The sequence below is a fragment of the Balearica regulorum genome, chromosome 23 (assembly GCF_011004875.1).
Source record: "Balearica regulorum gibbericeps isolate bBalReg1 chromosome 23, bBalReg1.pri, whole genome shotgun sequence".
Lineage (NCBI taxonomy): Eukaryota > Metazoa > Chordata > Aves > Gruiformes > Gruidae > Balearica > Balearica regulorum.
The window spans coordinates 2,082,324-2,103,822 of NC_046206.1; the positions used below are offsets into that span (position 1 = coordinate 2,082,324).

Here is a 21,499-nt window from a genome sequence, read left to right on the forward strand (position 1 = left end):
GGCCTCAGGTGATCACTTCTGAAGCACTGAGCACTGGAGGGTTGGTGTGAGGTAGACTTACATTTGTTCGCATCCCTTAAGTATGCATTGCAAGCTCAGAGCTCAGCCTCTAACTCTCTTTTCCTTTCCTGCCAGACCCTGGATGGGCGCATCATAGTACGCAGCCATGCCCGGGTGTCATCCCTGACTCTGAAAGAAATTCAGTACACAGATGCCGGAGAATATGTATGCATAGCCAGCAACACCATTGGGCAGGACTCCCAAGCCATGTACCTTGAAGTGCAGTGTAAGAAGTGGAGGATGGTGCGGGGAGGGTTTTCATGTGTTTAGAGGGGTAACTGGTTTGATTTCCTTTTCCTGTGATGAGACTGAGGCACCTATGGCTAGGCAAATGTGTGCTGTTTAGGTAGAGGGCATCAGAAGCAACTCAGTCAGAAATAATTTCATTGGAGACATGTTGCTGTGTGCATACATGCAAATGTTTGGTCTAGCGGTCTCCAGCTGGGATACTGTTTGTACCTTGGGAAGACTACGGGCTATGAATCTGCTGCAGTCCCATTTGCTGAATGCATCAGAGTTCTTCCTTAGGAGAACTTTCTCGTGTGCCCTTCCCTAGATGCATAGCATGCCGTCTGCTCTTCCTCCCACACTGCATTAGGAGCAGCCTTTGGGACTGGAGTAGGTTTCCTGCTTACGTCCTTCAGCAGAAGACACCGCCCAACCCCCAGATGAGAAGACAGTTCCCATTTCCTGTATTAAATTCCCTTCCCCACATTAAACTGGACCCCATCCAAGGGATCCTTAGTGAGGCTGACTGGGCTACTTCCGGAGATTTTTCTGGCTCAAATCACCTTCACAAATGCAAATGTGTCTGTCTTTCAGATGCCCCCAAGCTTCAGGGCCCTGTGGCTGTCTACACCTGGGAAGGGAATCAAGTGAACATCACCTGTGAGGTATTTGCTTACCCCAGTGCTGTCATCTCCTGGTTCCGGGATGGACAGCTGCTTCCCAGCTCAAACTACAGCAACATCAAGATCTACAACACTCCATCAGCAAGCTACCTGGAGGTGAGGAAAAGCAAGAAGAGGAGAAAGCATATGCAGCCATGAAGGCTCAGTGCTATCAAATAATTTCTGTTCCCGATGTTGAAGGAGTTAAGTCTTTTGTCAGGGAACCCTGTTGGTAGACAAGACGTTCTGTGGTGTTTCTGGCACATAAATGCTAAGAAAATCAGGTAATAGAAGATTACCCCCTCCTTGCCTTTGACTTTCTGCCAACTGCAGTTCTCCCCTCTGTGGACAGCCCTCAAAAAGTGTTAGCACATGTACCTTACCATGGCTTCTCTCCTCAGCAAAATGCAGAGTGCATTGACAGAATGAAAAGGGTTTTCTGATCCAAGCATGAGCCTTCATTCCTTCCACAGGTGACACCAGACTCTGAAAATGACTTTGGGAACTATAACTGCACTGCTGTGAACCGCATTGGCCAGGAGTCCTCAGAGTTCATTCTTGTGCAGGCAGGTGAGCACCCCAGGCAGGGAGGTAAAGAAATGCATATGTAGCCCTTGAGCTGAGGTGGCAGAGCAACCGTTTGTTTTCTAGTTTGTGTTGGTGGGGTAACAGGAGAGTCAGCTTCTACTTTCAAAGAGACCATTCATAGATTTTTGTGTTGGAATGGATTGTAGGCAACAAGATCCTCAGTATCCCTCTCTCCTTGTTTCTGAAGGGTCTTATTCTTCTCTGCACTTCAGTACGCTTTTGACAGAGCTGTGATCTTTGATATCTGACAGCCATTGCATGTGTGCATATATGTGTACATAAGCTTCTCAGAATCAGCAAAATATCCCTAATAGTGCAGGTAGTGCAAGACAGAAACCTCAGAGCACTGTGTACCATCCAAAGACGCCTGGAGTGTGACTGCATGACAGACAGGAAGGGCCTCTGGTGTCCTCTCAGGGGTGCCACAGAGACAGATTTAGGAATGGTCAAGCTGTGTATTGGAGTGCCCTATGGAAGAGACTGTAGTGACAGAATAGCATCCAGGATGCTTTCTTGCTACTCTGCTCTGGTTGTTCTCTTTTGAAGAAGGTACTGTAAGTCTCTAGCCTCTTAGAGGACAGACAAGATTAAGGCCTCTGCACTGTCTAATTAGCACTCTTAAAAGCCCTCTTAACAGCCTTCCCTTCCTGAGAGAATCCTCGGGCCTACCCTTGTCCTCTCCTTTGTGAAGCCATGACAAGGGTGTGTTTTGATATTCCCAGTTTTCTGTTTTCTTTGCCACTGGAGCTTGTTTCCCCACTGTCTTCCGTATCACTGGTTGTTTTCCCTTCCTTCCGCAGATACTCCGTCCTCTCCTTCCATTGACAGAGTGGAGCCCTATTCCAGTACTGCCCAGGTGGAGTTTGATGAGCCTGAAGCTACTGGTGGGGTGCCCATCCTCAAGTACAAAGCAGAGTGGAGGGCTCTTGGTGAGGGAGAATGGCATTCGAGATTGTATGATGCAAAAGAAGGTAGGATGATAAAACAAGACCTTACCATCCCCTGCATGTGCATAAGATGTTACCTTACCTGCATCCCAAAAGGCTTTCCTTTAGGGGAAAGCCAGAGTGAATGGTTCCATAGCTTTGCAATTTTGGCTCCTATATTAAGGCCCTAGGCAAGTTCTTAAATATTTGCTTTGCAGCAACACCTTGAATTTTCAGTTGGAAATAAGGGCCCCGCTGTGATGATAGCTCTACGTGTGTGACAAGGCACCAGTCTTCTCTGCCTACAGAGTGTGTGTTGTAGCACTATGTTCATCTCTATATCCCTTCCTTGTTCACACCATCCTATCTGAATAAGGTGAAGAACATTGTGCCTGGTATTGAATGAGGTTTCGCTTGCTAACTGGGTAGTGACTGTGTGCTTCCTACAGAAGGCTTTTCAAGCCTTGTCTGTCAGCCCCTTTAGTTACCCTTCTTTTCCCCTTGGAGCATAAACCCTCCTATTTCAGAAGCAAGTCTAACTCTGATTACTGTCTTGTTATAGCAATCTGTAGGAATACACACTGCTTAAAATGTATCCTTAAGTTCAGTAAACCAAAGGAATTTTGATTTGGGAGCACTATGAAAAGGAGAGTTCTATTTCAGAGCTGAATCTTCCACCGCCAATCCTGGCTGGAACCAAAATTCTTCTTTCAGGTCCTCACTGGAGTGATGTGATCATAGCTAGAGTCAGGTTTATTTTTCTTATTTCTCCATTTGTGTCTGTGCAGAAAAAACAGAGCTTGTTTCTCCATATCACGATGACCCCGCAGCAGTTTCTTTCCATCTCTTACGTTAACCTTCTTATAGATTGTTAGCAGAAGAGAAACCCATCTCTCTAAGGGCTTTGCTTTCAGTTGGATCATGCAGCCCAACAGATGAACAGTTCTAGGTGATATGTCTACTGCAGTCAGAGCCCCATATGACAGTGGTCTTGAAGAGCATTATTCAGGGAGCTCCTTAGCACAGGCCAAGGGCTGATGCACTTTGGTGTCTACCATGAACTCTGCTACATCGCCTCTAGAGAGGCTGTGGCAATACACCTCTCTAACCAGCTGTTTGACACAGAGGTGGTAGCTCTTACTTTTCTCTTTGTCTGCACTCTTTATGTGAGGCTGGCCGCAGAAGAGGGCCCTGTTACATAGGGTGAGTGTGGCAAAAGTGTATGATAGAAACATGGCATTTATTGTTGACTTAAAGCCTGATCCTTTCTTTGCTTTTCCTCCCTTGTTTCTGTAACAGCAAATGTGGAGGGCATGATCACTATCACTGGTCTAAAACCTGAAACAACCTACTCTGTGAGACTGTCTGCGGTCAATGGCAAGGGTGTGGGTGAGATTAGCCTGCCATCCGACTTCAAGACGCAACCAGTTCGTAAGTAAAACTGAGACCTCCCTCTGCTTCGCTGGTTCTTTTTCCTTGCATCTTTCCAGGGAATCTCTCCCATGCATGGATGACACCTTCTTCTCTTGCAGACCTTGCTGTACCCTTTGTTTTTCCTGTACTTTTTGATTGTTAGAGAATTTCATCACCAATTAGAAATCTTCTTTGAAGGTGGGAGGCAGAGGAACTGTTTTATTTGCACTCGTTTGTGCCCTGGGTGCCTACTATAAACTTTGTATTGGGGCTATGCAATGGAGAGTTTTAGTAAGAAAAAGAAGCGAGTTGAGAAGGGCATTGGTCATAGAGAATGTAATGTCATTGTCACAAGGCAAGTTTTTTTACAAATCAGAAATTAAGAGGCTCAGCATCGGACTGGCCATGAACTGTGGAAGGAGGGAGATTTCTCTTTTCTGCATATCACTGCTTTAAGATGACCATGCAGCACGTAAGGTGATTTCCACAGCCTCTTGTCTGCTTTCCTTGGGTAATCTTCCACTCCAATGGCAGGATGCTCTGTTATGGCCTAACGCTTTCCCTCCTGTTTCAACCAGGAACAAAAAAGGCAAGAATTAATAACCAGAGTTATTCAAGACAGGAAGAAGAGAAAGAGGAACAAATAGCGTAGAGTGGGTAGAGGAGACGTGACAAAAGCAGGCAGAGGAGAGGTGGTCTCTTATCCTTGTACACAGCCTCATCCAAGTATTAGGATCTGTCTTCAACCGCCCACAGCCCCTGAGGGTTCTTCTTTCCCATTCTCCTCATATTTAGATCTACAGCCTATTCTTCCTGACATCGCACCTATACTTGTGTACCTATTTCATAGCTCTTCTGAAACTACTATGCAGGACCATCTCCTGAATTCAGAGTTAGCAATATTCCTAGCCCATGTATGTGCATGCTTCGAACTGTGAGCTGTGCATGGTCTTGATCTTGTATGCTAACTTCTGCCTCACCAGAATTGCTAAGCAGTGTGGGACGGTACACTTGTTGCTGGGAAATCCCAGGCCCTGTGCAGTAAACCAGCCCTCACAGCTGATGTCCAGTCTGTAGTGATAACTCCTGTAACCTACCCCACTCCCTAGGGTTGGATTTGAGACAGCTGGTGGTATTTTGATTTTCCAGTTCCATGTTCTCTATCTCCTCTTCTCACCTCTTCTACATTTTATTTTTTTGTGTCTATCTCTGTCTTTTCTTTTTGTCTGTGTTCCATCCATGGAAAAACTGCAGGCATCCCTCACTCACGTAAGTGCCTCTCTGCATTTCTTTCACTCTCTTTTTATGTTCCTAGAGTGTTCCTCTAACATACATAACATTAGTTTTTAATCTTGTACCTTTTTCCTCTCATGGTCTTTAGGAGTGAAATAACTGATGCTGTCCATTTCCTAACAAGACTGACACTATGATAGTCATTCTACTATGGATAATACTGCTCTTTTAGAACAGAATTAGGGATTAACATCTTTGTCTTTATTGTAAAGCATGCAATTCAAATGTTTAACTTGATTGTCTAATAATAATAGTTAGCTTGTTGATTATAGACTGGAGTAGTGGAAGGCTTCACGTTTATGAATCAATTAAAATTTTTCAAATTTAATGAAATGTAGCTAATTCATGGGGGAAAAAAAAACCAAAACAAACAAACCAAAAACCAAACAGGAGAGAGTTTTAGCTAAATTGCAGATCTCAATTAGACCAATTTGGTTAGCCAACCTAAAACTTCAGAATTTTGAATGTTCTCACAATTTTGAAAGCAAAAATTTCAAGAAAAAAAAAATCACTTTTTTTGCCTCTTCTCGCTAATACTTTTTACCATTAGTAGTCTTTGGACAGTCTTCCAGCACTTGTGTAGATTGTGTACTCAAATAAATAAATAAACCTCATAATAAAAAAAATGCATGTTTCCCCCTTCCCAATGCACGATGAGTTAGAGATTTGATGGATATGTTTAATGTACGCTCCATAGCTTTGTGCCTTTCAAATCAGAGTTAATCAGTGACAGCTAAAAGAAACCTCTTTAAGTGAGCATTATTCTGTATTAAAGTATGTATTCTTGTGGTGAACTGTTGTTATTCCAAGATTGTATGGGCAAGCCTTATGAAGCTGCTGTTGCATTCTTTGAGATTGCTGAAGCTGAAGTAAGGAAAGGAAAGGGTTTTTTAACCCTAATTACAGGATTTAAATCATGCTTGTGCTATATTTCCGTAAAGATTGTATTCTATGAAAGCTTGGACTTAGTGGACCACTAACAGGATGATCGGATCGATAGTCAAGATGGATGAATGAATGGACAGATGGATAGACGGAATTGCAAATTGCAGTAGTTACAAAGAGTCAACTGGGAGACCTGTTTCCAGAACATAAGCATAGTCCGTTGCCTAAAACTGTTTGGAGCCTGTTAATTTCAGTAGAAGTAATACATCGCTTACACGCAGCTAATCGTGGTTAGTATATCAGGCAAGTGATTTGGTAGGCCCCTCTGAATTGGATATAGTCAGCAATACGCAAAGGAGATAAAAGCTTAGGTATTCAGTCTCTGTGCAGATCAGTACCACAGGAAAAGGGAAAAGATCCAATGAAGAAAGGAAAATGAATATTAAAAGCTTTGTTTCAGCCACGTCTACAGATCTGTCTGCCAAGCCTCATGCTCATCACTTGGGGACAGGTATGTTGCTTTGAAAAACATTAAATCCCACTCGTAGTAGAGTTTTTCCTTTTTTTTTTTTTAATCTGGCAGTTGGCTGTCAATCAGTCTGTAGTCCCTAACTTTGCTCCCTTATAGGGTAAGTTCCATTTCTTTTTTCCTTCTTTGTGGGCTATAACATTTTTTTTAAATTTACAAGTTAAATTCTACTGATGCTCTTTCAAGCAGATTTATGCCTTGCAGCTCTGATCCTTCTGAGCATTCGGTTCTCTAATTCTTTCTCTGCTCTCTGGGGTTCTCAAAGCCCATCTCAGATCGTAAACTGGCTTGCAGCAATGGTGAAGAGATTGTTGGCACAACAGAAATGCCTTTTTTCTTTTGCGTTGGAATTCCAATCACACAATATTACCTGTTTGTGGGCAAAGTCAACATCAGGAAACAGTTGGATGTCCCCTAGTCTGGTGTTCTGAAGATCGCAGAAACATTGCAGAAATTTTACAAGAAAGAGTATAAAAATGGTGTTTTGATGCCAGCCAAGGCTGTATTTTCAGACTAGCCAAAGCAACTGTTTTTCCTTTCCCTATTATTTAAAGTTTCTACTTGAATGTAACAACTGACACCATTTTTTAATGCCTGCTGGGATATGTCCGTAGTTATTTTGATTTTTTTTTTTAAATTTTTCTCAATAAGCAAAAAATAGTTTCTATCTCAGAGACACATGAAGGCCAAAGTGATTAGTGATAATGATGTACTGTAGTAGCACAGCTGAAAATTCTGGAGTTGGGAGCATATCTGTCTGACTTGACCTGCGTTTGTATTTTCATCCAAACAATTTGCTGGTTTTCTGCATTTCCTTTTCCTTATAAATCTGAAGACAAACAAAGGCTGCATAGAGACCTTGTGAACAGTTCCTTTTTGAGCCCCAGCTATTTCTTGTTGTTGTGCAGGTGGGACCCAAACGTGTGTTAAACCACAGGAGTGTGTGCATGTGGTGTGTTTGATTTTTATATCAGAGTATCTTAATGTAAAAAAAAAAAAAAACCAAAACCCAAAGCAAAACAAAACAAAAAAAAAAAACACTAAAATAATCCCCAAATTCCACCAGGTCTGAAGCTGGCAAAAGGATAATTAGCAATGGCCTTCAGCAAAACAGTGGTTATGTAGGCTGTGGTTTTGGTGGCATACACATGGTGCTGGCCAGCATCTCTGCTGGCCTTAAATGCAATTGGTTTGAACTCCTGGGAACATTAGTGAACACTACTGTGTGTTGAGTGATCCTGTGTTACGAGAAAGTTGGTTTAAAGCAAGACTCACAGGATCCAAAATGCAGGTCTGGCAAAGTACGCTTACTTTGCTTGCGCTCTATGTCTAGAGAGGCTTGATCTGCCAAAATCCTACCAATTTATTTTTTAATTTTCTGTCTTTTGGCAGTATTTAATAGGAGTCAACTCCCCTCCTCACCTTCCTTTCTCTCTCTTTAGCAAGTAGTGCTGCACCCACCTCCCGTATAGCACAGAGTGAGTATGGTAGAAGAGGCTGTTGCCTTTGTTCCACTTTGCTCTGCATGAATGTCTTCACTGAGTGTGGTGCAGTCTGCCTAACATCCTTGGGTGTTTTCCTTCTTTTCTGGTGTTTTGGTTTGGTTTTTTTGGTTTGGTTTGGTTTTTTGGGTTTTTTTCCCCCCGAGTGAAAACTGAATCTTCAGGTAGAGGAACTACAGATAAACATAAGTTTGATTTCTAGGACAGAGAAAAGTCACATGCAACTCCCAGGTATGCTGGACTCATGGAAGGAGAGAGATCAAGAGAAAGATGTAGAGTGAAACCCCGCCCATGTGAAAGCTGGTTGTTGTCACTGGCCTTTGCCATTAATATTTCTGATCAGTTTGTGTTTCATTCTTGGGGATGCCTCTAGGATATACTCAGCTTTTGTGGTGTGAAGCTAAATTTCCTGAAATCAACTTATCACAGCAAATAAAGAGTTCAGTTTCTCAGCTAAATAGAGCAGAAGATACTCAAGTGATCAGCAGGGAATGGTTTGTGCTTCCCTAAGCCTGTTACTAAGACTGGAGCTGTGGAAGACAACTAATTCCTTGATATCCTGCTTCATCATTTTTTAAAATCTGCATAATCGCATTAGGCTGCAAACCACACAAGGGTCTATTCTGTTCTCCCCTCACACAAGCAGCACTGATATCGCCATGGAAGGAAAAGGAATTCATAGAATCATGGTATATCTCAAGTTGGAAGGGACTCCTAAGGATAATAGAGTCCAACTCCCCGTTCCTCACAGAACTATCTGAAACTAGGTCATATGACTAAAAGTGTCATCCAGACACTCCTTGAAATCTGAAAGGCTTGGTGCTATAACCACTTCCCTGGGGAGCCTGTTCCAGTGACTGACCACCTTCTAGGTAAAGAACCTTCTCCTAATGTCCAATCTGAACTTCCCCTGATGCAACTTCATTCCATTTCCTCGTGTCCTATTGCTGGTCACCAGACAGGAGATCAACACCTCCCCTCTGATGCCCCCCTTGAGGAAGTTGTAGGCTGCAGTGAGGTCACTCCTCAGCCTCCTCTTCTCCAAGCTGAACAAGCCAAGTGACCTCAGCCACTCCTCAGAAGCCTTGCCCTTGAGACCTTTTACTATCTTGGTCGCCCTCCTCTGGACACAGTTTTTAATAGTTTGATGTCATTCATTATGTTAGGACACCCAAAGGTACACACAGTACTTGAGGTGGGGCCACACCAGTGCCATATAGAGTGGGACAGTCACCCCCCTTGACTGGGTGGCTATGCTGTGCTTGATACCCCCCAGGACACGGTTGGCCCCTTTGGCTGCCAGGGCACACTGTTGACTCATATCGAACCTGCCATCAACTCAAACCCTCAGATCTCTTTCTGTGGGATTGCCCTCCAGCCTCTCAAGACATCTGATTTACCCCTCTCTGTAGCTGTACTTCTCTGCCCAGTCATGAAGACATGACAGTGACAATTCTTTTGTTTTTAAAGATGTTATATAGAAGAGTAGAAAAATTCCTCACAGCTCGTGTGTCTCATGCTGCATTCTTCCCATGACTTTGGGGAGTAGAGACATTCTTTGTTCTTCTCTCCTGTTAATCCTTGTATTCAGTGCTTGTACAGTCTGCCTTTGCTCTTTTTGCTCTTGGGAGTGGAGAGCTTAGCGACATTCTCAAGGGGCTTTCAGTCTGTCAGCTTCTCTCAAAACTGCCTTGTTTCTCAAGGGTGCTCACAAGGGGCTCTTAGATCTTTTTTCCTCCTCTCTGCCTGTATCCTGGCACTAGTGCATAGAGGTGAGAAAGAACCGGTGTATCAGGAGGGTAGGTTCTCATTAGTCCTTACTCCTTTGTCTTCTATAGTTGAGCAAAAGCTAGCAACGGGGTGCTGCTCTAGAGGGCCTCCCAGAAATTCCAGTACTTAATGTGCTAGCAACATGTGAACCTTGGTTACTCTTTGGGCCAAAAGTAGGCAAAAATGCTGTGGCTGTCTCTGAAATTGGATTCAGAGCTTCAATGCTCTTCAGGATGAAAAAAACAGCAGTAGGGACCCTTGGAGCTGTAGCTCGTTGTAGGAGCCATGCAGTGCAGGCTGTCTTCCCTGTCACCTGGAAGGCCCTGCATCTGGCAGCACAACCTTCCGTGCAGAGAGGGTTTTGGAAAGCAGCAGAGCACAATTTTTGCCACCTCTTCAGATAATACACATCTACCATAAGGATTCAGCATCATACTCACTCGCTCCTCATTAGACCTCCTCTCTATCTATCACCCCTGCCCTGCCTCTTATAACTTATTTACATGATATGCTTCACCTTTATATATCCTATCTATCCTTCATGTTTCCATAGCAACTTGGCCTCTTGCTGAATCTGAAAGCTCAGAGTCACAAAGTGAGTAGATGGGAACTGCACCCCTTTGGTCCAGAGCGCTATTTGTTGTGCTATAGCCCTTCTATCGAGGGAACTGAAGTGCTATACTGCATTATTTTGGTGTCTGTTAACCAACAAACTGGCATTAATCATTAATGTGTTGTGTAAGCATGTAGCTGTTAAGAACCCAGCATGGTACCACTCTTCCTCCTCTTCCTGTCATCCTACCAAGCATGCGGTAAAAAATGGAAATACAAGATTTAGAAGAAAGAGGAGGGGAGAAGCGGGGGGGGAAACCAAGAAATTTAAATTATGGTTTCCAAAAGGAATATTTTCCTTTCATGTTTTTTATTAGTGATTTTAATTTAAAGCTGCCTTCACAAAAGGGACATGGACTGAATAATCTTCTTGCTACCCTGCCTTGCTCTATTTTCTGTGAATTTAGGGAGATACAGTTGATATTACAACTATGGATGTTGAAAGAAGATGCAAATGAGGAGGTAGAATATCTTACAGGAGCGAGAGCATTGCCCTGTCTTACCACTGATGCCCTACCTGCATTAAGAGAGACCTAAGACTTCACAAGAAGTCCATATCGAACATGGGAATTGGATTCGGATTCCCTCAGTTCTTGCTCAGTACCTTGTTGGTTAGATAGCCATTCCTAGTGAGACTGAGTCAGGTAAGCAGATGCTTCCATGCTGGATCTGAGTAATCTAAGGAAAAATAGCTAAAACTTGCATTAATTGATTTGTATGTAAAAGAACTATTTTGAAATGTCTGTTTTGGACTAGCTATTAAGAGTTCAGTGACACACCTTCCTGGTGCTGAATGGATGATCAAATGTGTGATTTTAATCCCTACTTGTAGGAGATTTATAGCCAATCATATGCCAATATGAAAGTCAAGCAAATAGTTCCAACGCAGTCCTGGGAGACGAAGGAAAACACTTAGGAAGACATAGGTTTGCATGGTGCATATGTGTGTTTTCAGCAACTAATCATTTCTATAAAGCCAAATGCTTTTCTTTTGATTTGCAATAATTAAATATATGTGTTTCTGTGAATATGGTCTCTAAGATAAAGACCTGTGTGCTTACCTGTAGTGGGTTAGAAATGGTTCATAATTTCTAAATCAAAAATACTAAAAGCATGAAGTATGTGATTATTTTGGGGTTGGGATGGAGGGACAGGGTAGTACGGCTGTTCTAGAACTGTCAAAGGAATTTAAAAAAAAAATTATTACTGCATTTATGACTGAAACGTTCCATGGTCTTGCACATCTCATGAAATGTTCTTTTATCTTCTAGTGACCACAACAACCGCTTTCATTCTTGCATTATTTTTCATGTATACAACATGCCAAACCATAATTCCTGATGCATCTGAAATGGTAGTGGTTCTGTATTTTTAAAGTGAATTTTTAATTTGAATCAGGCTTGGAGGTTAGGGTGGAGACGGCGAAGGGCAGGGGAAAGGTGGCAACCAGCAGGTCTATTACTAATCTTGTATTTTGTTTCTTAGGAGGCAAAGACTCCATTATGACTGTTCATGTGTGGGGCTAGGAGATAGCCCCACTCGTAAGGGGAAAATATGTTAATGTTTTTCAGAACATTCTTGATTCCTTAAAAGTAATGGGTCTTTTTGCCCAGAAAAGAAACTAAGAGCTAGTTCATGCTAAACGTTTTCCACACTTTTTTTTTTTTTGATTGAGGGGGGGTGTGTGTGTATATTCGTTGGAGCGGGAGGGGAGGTGTTGGGTTTTTTAAGGGTAAAAGTTTCCCTTTTCACCTACATTGACATTAAGGCTCTTATACCAAACAAGAGCAGATCTGACCTCTCACTGCCTCATTGTCATTTGTGTACATAGTCAATTTATGCAAACAGTAGACACATTTGGTTTGCCTGCTAAGTTGTTCTGCAGCATATGAATATGCTATGTTCGACAGCATAAAAGGGCGTTGGCGCAAGACACACGCTCTTACAATTTTTCATCATTTAATTATTGATGCTGCTGCTGAATGACCTTGTGTCTTACCCTAACCTAACCTCAAGGCTTAAATGAATGAAACCAAGAGCAATTAGAAATTGAGAGTTGCTGTATAGCATCATGAAGTCAGGAAAATTAACAGAAAATCTATTTGAAACCTAATGGAGCTAAAGAGAGTTTCTTCACTGACTTTTAGTGAGTTTTTGACTTTGTGTCATCAATAACATATGGAAGATGTCTATAATCATGTAAGAGGTTTAGGAACATGTATCTCCTTTGACTTAATTCTCTTTTGTTGCTTGGATAAATAGTTCTGTATCAGTGGCAGTAATGAAGTTTTTCTTGCAGCGCTCTCCACTGTGGAATCTGTTTTGCCTAGCAATGTTTGAGGTCACTTGAAAAACTTTTTTTTTTTTTTTTCAGTTGAGGTACTAATTTGGATCTTCTGTCTAGTCTGGTTTTCCAGAATCTGTAGGAGCTTTTGTAATATTTACTAAATACTGGCCAACAGATTCAAAAGTTGCAGGATGAGGGAGGTGAAGGACACTGAGCAAGAGACATATGGGTGGAAAGCCAAGCATGGGGGTTTTTTTCTATAAAGTCTGTGTTGTCTTGCACCATCCAATAAGATAGACGTGTGTGTAAGCCTATTTACAGAAAAAGTGAAAGTTTTGATAGCAGCTGTTCATTAATTCATTTGTCTTTCACACTCCTTTTCTTTGTCCTTTCCCCTTCACTCATTCCAGATTTACCAGGAAGTAAGTACAGATGTGTATATTCTCTGCCACTGCCTGTGTCCGACCAGAATCTAAGAGCTACTATTGCAGTGCCTCAAGGCAAACAATGCTGAGATCCCTGTCTCCAAAGGAATGTAATGTTCAGAGACAGCTCTAATCTGAGGTCTAGTTAGCTAGGGCGTTAGGGAGGAGCATTTTCACAGAACAGACAAAACTGCATCTCTCCTTCTCATGCTTTTTAAAAACACAGTCTGCAAGTAAGCTGGTCAATTGTCCATATCTCTTAACAAGCCCTGATAATAACAGTAGTTACAAAAGACATTTGTATAAGGTTCCTTTGTCCACTAGTCCTGAGAGAGACAGAGCTGACTAGGTAAACCCTTGTGTTTTCAGATTCATTTAAGTACTGCCTGTGAATAGAAGCCTGTGTGTACCAGGGACTTGTTCCACTTCAAGCTCCAAGACAATCAGTGTTCTGACTACCTGACTTCTACCCATGACAATAGAATGAATTCCAAGGTTTTAAGCTAAAGACAATATTTCCAAATGTCTTCTATGTCTTAGAAGCCTCATCCAAAGTAGCTTTTGGTTATATTTATACTGCTAATTTTGTACTTGATCTTTAACTAAAGCTTTCTGTCAGGGGAAAGTGATCTCAGAGGCACCTCTCGCCTGTTTTTAAACCTCATTTTATATTAAGTTTACTGGGGATTTGGAAATACATTTTCTCATAAGCAGAAGACACTGAATGCCTTTCCAGGTAATCTCACAATAACTCTTAAAGTTCCCTTCTTTGTGATGCACCTGCCTAGAGTTCCATGAGTCTGTGTTTATAACTGGAGACAATGGATTGAAACCTTAGATGTAACAAATCAATTTTACATTTTGTACCGTTAGTTCTTTCCCCAGTACTGGTCTGCCATTAATCTTGTCAGATACAAGCACCCAAAAGATTAAGGGTTTAATTCACTTTACATCAAATTAACAGGGAAGTACTAGAGCACTGTGAAGTAGCCTCATTAATATGAGACAGAGGAATGATCATGAAAAATGCCAAGTTATAAAGTAGATAGTAATTTAAGGAAGGGAAACAGAGCATGGAGTTAGTGGTCCAACAACTGATTTCCTCCCCCCCCCCCCCCCCCCCCGCCCCCGTCATACAGTCTTGCTTACTTTTTCATCCCTTTCAGCAGTAGCGGTCTTCCTTATGCCATCTTCATAATTAATTTCCAGTGCAGAGCACTTCATTCTTCTCCTTGTTACCAGAAAAAAACCTTGCACGTGTGAAATCATCTGTGTAATTAATTGTATGTGACTCATGCCATTCCTTGAATCTTCAGGCTGTATGTTGGACAGAGCTTGTGCACTCTGTGTAATGACTGTCAGTCTGACCAAATTCTAGCTGCAGCTCTTTGATCAAAAGTTCTGTCCTTAGAAATGTAGACACATAGTAGGTTTTTCTCTCTTTCAGTTATTGATATTTAGGAAGACATTTGTTTCTGCAGCGGGGAGAATACAGCAATATGAAATGCCAAGGTTTGTCTTCACTGAACTGCGTGGGCTATGATTTTGACCATTTCACCTCAGCTGCCTGGACTGTTTCTGAATAACAATGTATGCCCTTTTTCTTTCCAACAGTCTTGTATCCAACAGTCTGGTGGATTCCTTCAGCTGTCCAAGTTCTGGTGCACACTCTACAATTTTTGTTTCTTCTTTGACTTGGTATTAATAAGCACTGATGCGGCCATGCTTAATGCTCACAAGGTCATAACTCAGTGCTTTCTATGGTTTACTGTTCTTATAATTCCAGGCAATTTTACTGTCTCCCCAGTGTTTCTGATATATACTGGCTAATTTAATTTTGTTTCTATTTTATTTAGTCTGTAATTCTGTTGTTGATTTTTCCCTTGCCCATTGTTTACATCAGTTTTTTAATTTTTTTGTATTTTCCATGTGACCTCCTCCACTTTCCTTTCAACCAATCATGTGCGTGCGTATCATGTGACTTTGTCATGTGGCTTGCATGGTGCTGACGATGTCGTCCACGCTGGTGAACAGAAGGTAAAATACTTTGTTCTGATTGGTTGCCTAGATTTGGGGTGAGGATTCCCCTCTGGTCAGTGACCAGGGATTTCCAAATTCCATCACTCCAAAATCCGTCTACAGGCCTTTTGGAGAAGTTGCCCACCACTGTCTGCACGTGAAGAAGTCAACTTCAGTCTTCCACACTGAGCTTAAAAAAACTTGGAGGGAGGGGAGAAAAAAAAAAAAGACTACAAAAATAATGTGGCTCAGTCATTTGCTTCTTTCCCTATTGGAATCCAACAGTCAGCATGCTAGTACGGTTCTAAAACTCTCTCTGGCATTAACACCAATGGCAAAAATCCTTTTGCCTTTCAGGGTACCAGTGCACCAACTACAGCCACCTAGTTGATGGCAGATTGTGGGTAAGATGCTCAGATAATGTGAACACTGTTATCTCCTGTTGCTTTAGGAACATTTTGACCCTATGCAGTATATGTTTATATAGAGAGATATACACACACACATTCACACTGTACATACTTAGTAGCCTATCAAAAGGATCCAAAATTCCCTCTGTCTGAAATTTAGTTACTGGTAAGTGTGTCACATTATGATTTAAGAAAGAAATTTGTATATCATGAGTAACACTTAAACTTAGCTAGAGTGTGAATTATGTTTTTATAAAGGACTATATATAGGCATACACAGAGTACGTGATGGGAGCTAGACTTCGCACAATTTACATCAGAAGTACTATTTCACCTTTCTTGACAGAGCACCTTGTTTCTCCCACACAGTATCTCAGAGCCTGGCTCTGAACCTGTTTACCAGCAACAGTTACAGTAGCTGGTGATCTCCATGAAATCAAGAAGCAAATGATTGACCCTTGCAGCTTATGGAGATGAAATCAGTCTCCAAGTAAAGTGTGTGGTAGTGAAAACAATTTCTGCAACATTGTTGTTTTTACAACTTCACTTAATACTCTGTCCATAAGCTAAAAGGGAGGAGGGAGGGAAAATCCTGCTTTTCTACTTCCCCAGCTAAACAAATAATTTTGAAAACCAGGAAGCAATTGGCTTTTTTTCAACCTATGAATTCCAAAATCACCTTATTGTCTTGGAGCACCACCAAGAAAGGATTTAGGCTGGGGTTTGCCAGGAAAACAGAACTAACACCAGTAACCTTCCCACATGACTGCATGCATGAAAGCAGCCCCTCTTCCCCTAGTCTCTTCCCTCTCTGGTCAAAATCCAGGAGGACTGAAGACTTGGTTGTCTCGTTTTTGCATGTTCTTCTGTTTTGTTCCTTATTTTTGATTGTTGATGTTTGCTTCTCTTGTGTGCTTTCTGAAGACTCCCTACCTATTCTTTCTCACCCCTGTGTGTTTCCCACTCTAGGAGACTTGCCATCAATAGGGCTGATGTTTGTTTCAATTGCTGACAGTATAGGTCACAATCTAGTCCTATTTACATGACGGTCAAAGATTGCAGAAATCAGCTGCTTCCTTGTTCATGTGCTGCAGAAATTACCATAGATTGCACTTGTATTCTCTTAAGTACAGCAAGGATGCAGGATCTTTCTTTGGTTCCAGCTAGGCAAGGATTTAAGCTCATAGTGTAAAGTGCTTCAGTTGTCTAGTAACCAATTTGAGCTGCTTTTCAAAGGTGGGGAGAAGGAACACATTTGATGGGGGCAGAGAACAGATGTGATAAAACATCTCTGTCATCTGCACTGCTGTCACTTTTGGGGTCCAGCACACACTGAGTGCCCTGTGACTAGGGAAAAGTTCGTGCTAGTTTTTCATATTCTCTTCTCTTCTCACCTCAAGTTTTCAGTACAGCTGCATCCAGTCCTGGTGCTTGTGGTGCTCTCTGAAAACCAGATAATTAAAAACAGTTAGCTGCTGCTGAAATCCAACTATATCAGACTAGTATTAGATCAAGGAAGCACTTTAAACATAAATTAAACAACAGTGAAAGGATACCAGGAAACATACTGCTTCCCTGCAGCAGGAGATTATTGGTGCTCATGGCCTAGCAGAAGTGGATAAAAAATAATTTGAAAATGTAATGGCTCAGAACACTGTCCTCAGCTACACTCACATCATGTGTAGGAGCTAACAGGTAGTGATTCAGGCTTCAGGAGCCTGTGGAACAGTTCCTTATTTCAAGTACAGTTGGTCGAATTCATTATGAGTTACATCTGAAGCCCAAAGAACGGATCTCTGAGCTTAACACTGGATTAACAGTGATGCCCTGAGAAGGCAGTGCCATCATAAATAACACTTCACTTCATGCACGTACCATCCTGTATTCTTATCAGAGCAAAGCATTGGCTTCTTCCTTTCTGAAAGTTACAAACTTGGTCGCTGGAGAAGAAACACCATGCAGTAACACTCAGATGACTCCTGGGACTTGCACTGTAATCCAGTACAGTGCAGCAATTGGGTAGCCCTCATGGAAAGCAGCAAAATGATTGTGCTGCTTGCTAGAAAGATAGGAGCTGCAAGTCTTGGAGCCATCTAGTCCCAGTGTCTTGTGTCTCATACTGGCCAGCAAGATGTTTCTGGCCTGAAATTTGATATTAGGCAAATCAATGCAGCAGGAGTCTTTCCTGAAGTCATGATTGTTTCTTGAGAAGCCAGCCATAAGGAATATGGGGAGGGATCTGGACAGATGAGTGACGAAGAGCTTGAGTCTGGTGTTATTCATGCAGCTCTTTGTGGTTCTAAAGATAAAGAAAGAAGAGTTACTGGAAAGAAAAATTAAGTCTCCAAAGCCACAGAAGATGTGAGAGGAGAAACAGACCTAGTTTCCTAAAAGGCACTAAAGAGATTGAAGACTCTCTAATTCACAGCTCGTTGCTTCTGGGCAATGGTGCCTTTGGAGGAGCCTTCATAGAGTGGATGAGTAGCCTTTCAAAGTATAGGACTTCATGAGCTCTCTGGAATTCAGCTCCAGAGAAGGTTTGCTCAAAAATAGTTTAAATTGCAAGAAGCAGGCAGTGTGCCATGCATGTCTATTAGCTTTTCTCATAGGTAAAGCACCTCTTGGGATTACTTTTCTCGTTTTCTGAAGAGTGTCCTGTTGGTGAAGTTTAAATCAGTGGAAGTGGTCAAGTTCTAAAAAAGTATGTAGGGTGGGTGAAACATGTAAACTTTACATCTTTGGGCAAAATCCATCCCATTTCTCAAGGAGAAAATTTTAAGTATAGGGCTGAAAATTGAAGTTACTTGTCTTCTGCCCTCCAGGGGGCTCCACTTGCATTATTCGATACTCCCTGCTGGGCTGAATAAGGTGCCATTTGGCTCAGACATGGTCACTCAGCATTGTCTCACTATAGAGTGAAAGCATAAGATCCGGCATCCCTCCTTCTGCAGCAGAGTGAATTCTAAGCAGATAGGTGTTTGTAAAATCCAGAGGAAGTCTGGCATGCTTGGAGCTGTCTGCTCTCAATGAGCTAAGTAGCAGTATCACAAGGGGGATTCTTTAAAGTTTCCATATTTTATGGGTGCAATAGATAGATTTCTGCAATATGACCAATCAGCTTAGTGTAAATGGGAGATCCCCAGGCATGTAGCACACCTTTGTAATGCACTTTTGCTTTTCAGCCCCCATCCTGTAGGGAGGATGCATGTTCTGTGAGCATGAGTTCTTTAGCCTTCTAATGACAACTTTTTTCTTTTCTCTTCAGCTACTGACACTTTGACTTATAGGGATGCTGATTCTGCTGGACTAAACTTTTCCCACTAAACTTCTTCCTCCTTTGTTTGAAACTACACACTAACCCATTTTTAATTTTACAGCCCTGTATCTGGATTACCTCTGCCTGCTTAAGACAAATTAAATGCCATGTATTTATGGAGAGAAAACTAAAATATTCTTCAACAGGGCTTGCACTGCTATACTTGTTAGGTTTCAACCATTAGGAGTGGTCCGTATTCTCCTATTTGAAGAGAATGTTTCTCAGAGCAGAAGTGCATTTAAACTATCGGGGAATCAAGGAATTTGGAGCTAGAAATTGGACAATTCGAAGTGAAGAAAAGTTTCAGCAGAGAGAGTAATTAATCATTGGAATGGCTGTGTGTCAGGTACAGCAGCATCTCTGACACTTAAAATCTATCAAGAATGAGCATCTTTCCAAAGGATGTTCCTTCACATTTTAGTCTTGGTGCTCAATCACTGGAAAAAAAATTCTAGTCTGTGTTAGATAAGAGGTCAAATTCTGTGAGTACAGTGTTCCTTTATCACTTCAAGATCTCTTTACTTATTAGTAATTATCTCTCTGAGGTAAGGACAGGAAAGAGTACCAAGGAGAGATGTTGATACACTGTCTAGTTATCAGTGAAGCCATTCATCAAGTCTACCAGAAAAATGGCAACAGTTAAACATTGCTGCTCATAAGTGTTTCAGCAGTGTCAAGTGACTCGGTGTCCAGCAAAAGAAGTAGCTGTGAATGCTCCACCCCAGTTGTTACTGGGAGCTACTTTCTTGTGTGAAAAAAATGATAGAACAAGACATTTGCTTCTGGTTTTGTTTAATTATTGGTTAATAGTCATGTAACAATTATTGCAGTAATAGCTGCTTCAACTCAAATCAACTCAATAGTCAAAACCAGTAACCTTTGCAGTGATAATTTTCTTTTAGGATTGAGGAAAGAAAAAAAATATAATTGCTTGGTTAATCTGATATTTTCAGTATGCCTAGGTGAGGTACTTCTGCTTATCTAGAACTCGCTTGTTCCCATTTAATTTTCAATCTGCAGTTCATTGTATGCATTATGCTTTCAGCATTCATAATTCCAGGAGAAACATGGGCTGGGAAGGGCTTTTCAAACATGCAGCCTCAGTTAGTTGGCAGTAAAAATAAAAACCCGCCCTTTTGTCTATACAATAAATGGCAAATGTGGTCATCAGTTAAACACAAAATTCTCTTGTCCTTTCTTGAGACATGAATGGCCCTGCACTATCTGAATCTGGAGAACTCCAGAGGAGTGCGTATCACCTCTGGTAATGTAAACAGGAAAACCTATTCCTGTGTGCCATCAGCTTCAAACAGCACTAGAGGTGCATGCAGGGGCAGCTTCCCTGGTCACCTTAAGACTATTACCTTTGTGTTTTCAACGTACAGTCACTGGGAAACCTGTCACAGGGTGGAACACAGCTCTTCAGCGTCCAGCTTGTATCATGGGAGTCTTGTAATGGCGATATAGGCAGAGGCAAGGATTTGGAAAAGAAAAATCTAACATAGAAAAAAGGAGCATTCCTTCTTTACATCTTCTTAGAGAAGTTACTATGTTGTGAAACACAAATCTATGTATCTCACAACAAAGAGCCCTGTGTATCTGTGGATCGTGATTACCTTCTTGGAACAGTTGGTATGTTAGAGCATGTGTCAGCCTGCAAGAAAATCTAATTAATCTTAAATTCAGTAGTTTCAGTCTATGTCTTGTAGTTTTCTCATTGATGTTTCACACATCCCCCACCCCCAAATGTGCTTGAATTCTTTCTTTGGAATGGAAGGGGGAGGGGGGAGGACTGTAGTTACTTCTGAAGATCAACTTTGAAAGATATTGGAAGACTAACCTTTGTCTGCCAGTCAGAAACACATGTGCTCTCCATTAGTAGCTGAATACAAATGCAGATGGAATAAATTTAGAAATGAGAATGGGTTTTGGGTTGAAAAAAGCTCCTGTAAATTCTCATGACTGGTGTTATCTTTCAAAGTTGATCTTAATACAACTACTGGCTTATTATTTCCTTTCATTTTTAGTATAATGCAACAGAACTAAGTCTTTTAAAAAGTTTTATTCTAGGTAAAAGGCTGAGCTTTTTAAAAAGTCACAAATGTTACTTCAGTGTCCTGCTTTTGTTCTCATTTGGTTACATTCAGGCTTTTAAGTCACAAATGTCATCGTTTCAGAGTTTTGGTGGTGTTCTCTTTGGGGTACATTCAGAATTGGATCACCTTTTAATTGTATTTCACCACACTTCGGTGCATCTGTGAGCATGCGTTCAAGAAAGCCCATTGTCCAAACCGCAAGTGGCACTGCAAGTAAAGACAACGGTGCTTTAGCAGAACTGTAGGTTGCTTTGAGCTAGAACAGTAAAGCGTGTGCTCAGCATTAGCAAACCTGTGCAAACCTTTGGGGCTGCGAACATTTGGGAAGTGTATTTAGATTCAGGGCGTGCAGTAAAACACAGGATTTGCATTGTCTCTTGTATTCTCTGTATATAAATTTCCTGTAGTCGGCTCTAAATGAGCTATTCACCACTCAGATGAATAAACAGAAATACTTCCAAAATGCATACAATATGCA

At 41.6% G+C, this 21,499-nt stretch overlaps 1 protein-coding gene across 7 annotated transcripts in view; it reads left to right on the top strand.

Moving 5' to 3' along the window:
• Window positions 1-21,499, top strand: part of NCAM1 (neural cell adhesion molecule 1) — a 140,793-nt gene that overhangs the window by 96,483 nt on the left and 22,811 nt on the right. For 6 of the 7 annotated variants that reach the window (XM_075774799.1, XM_075774801.1, XM_075774803.1 and 3 more), the window contains 5 exons: window positions 136-286; window positions 883-1,067; window positions 1,424-1,520; window positions 2,339-2,509; window positions 3,764-3,895. In XM_075774799.1, the coding sequence (XP_075630914.1) occupies window positions 136-286; window positions 883-1,067; window positions 1,424-1,520; window positions 2,339-2,509; window positions 3,764-3,895 (736 nt within the window). Of the gene's footprint in view, window positions 1-135; window positions 287-882; window positions 1,068-1,423; window positions 1,521-2,338; window positions 2,510-3,763; window positions 3,896-5,131; window positions 5,147-8,026; window positions 8,063-10,409; window positions 10,452-15,214; window positions 15,218-21,499 lie in introns of all 7 variants that reach the window. The other variant, XM_075774805.1, reaches the window with a different exon arrangement.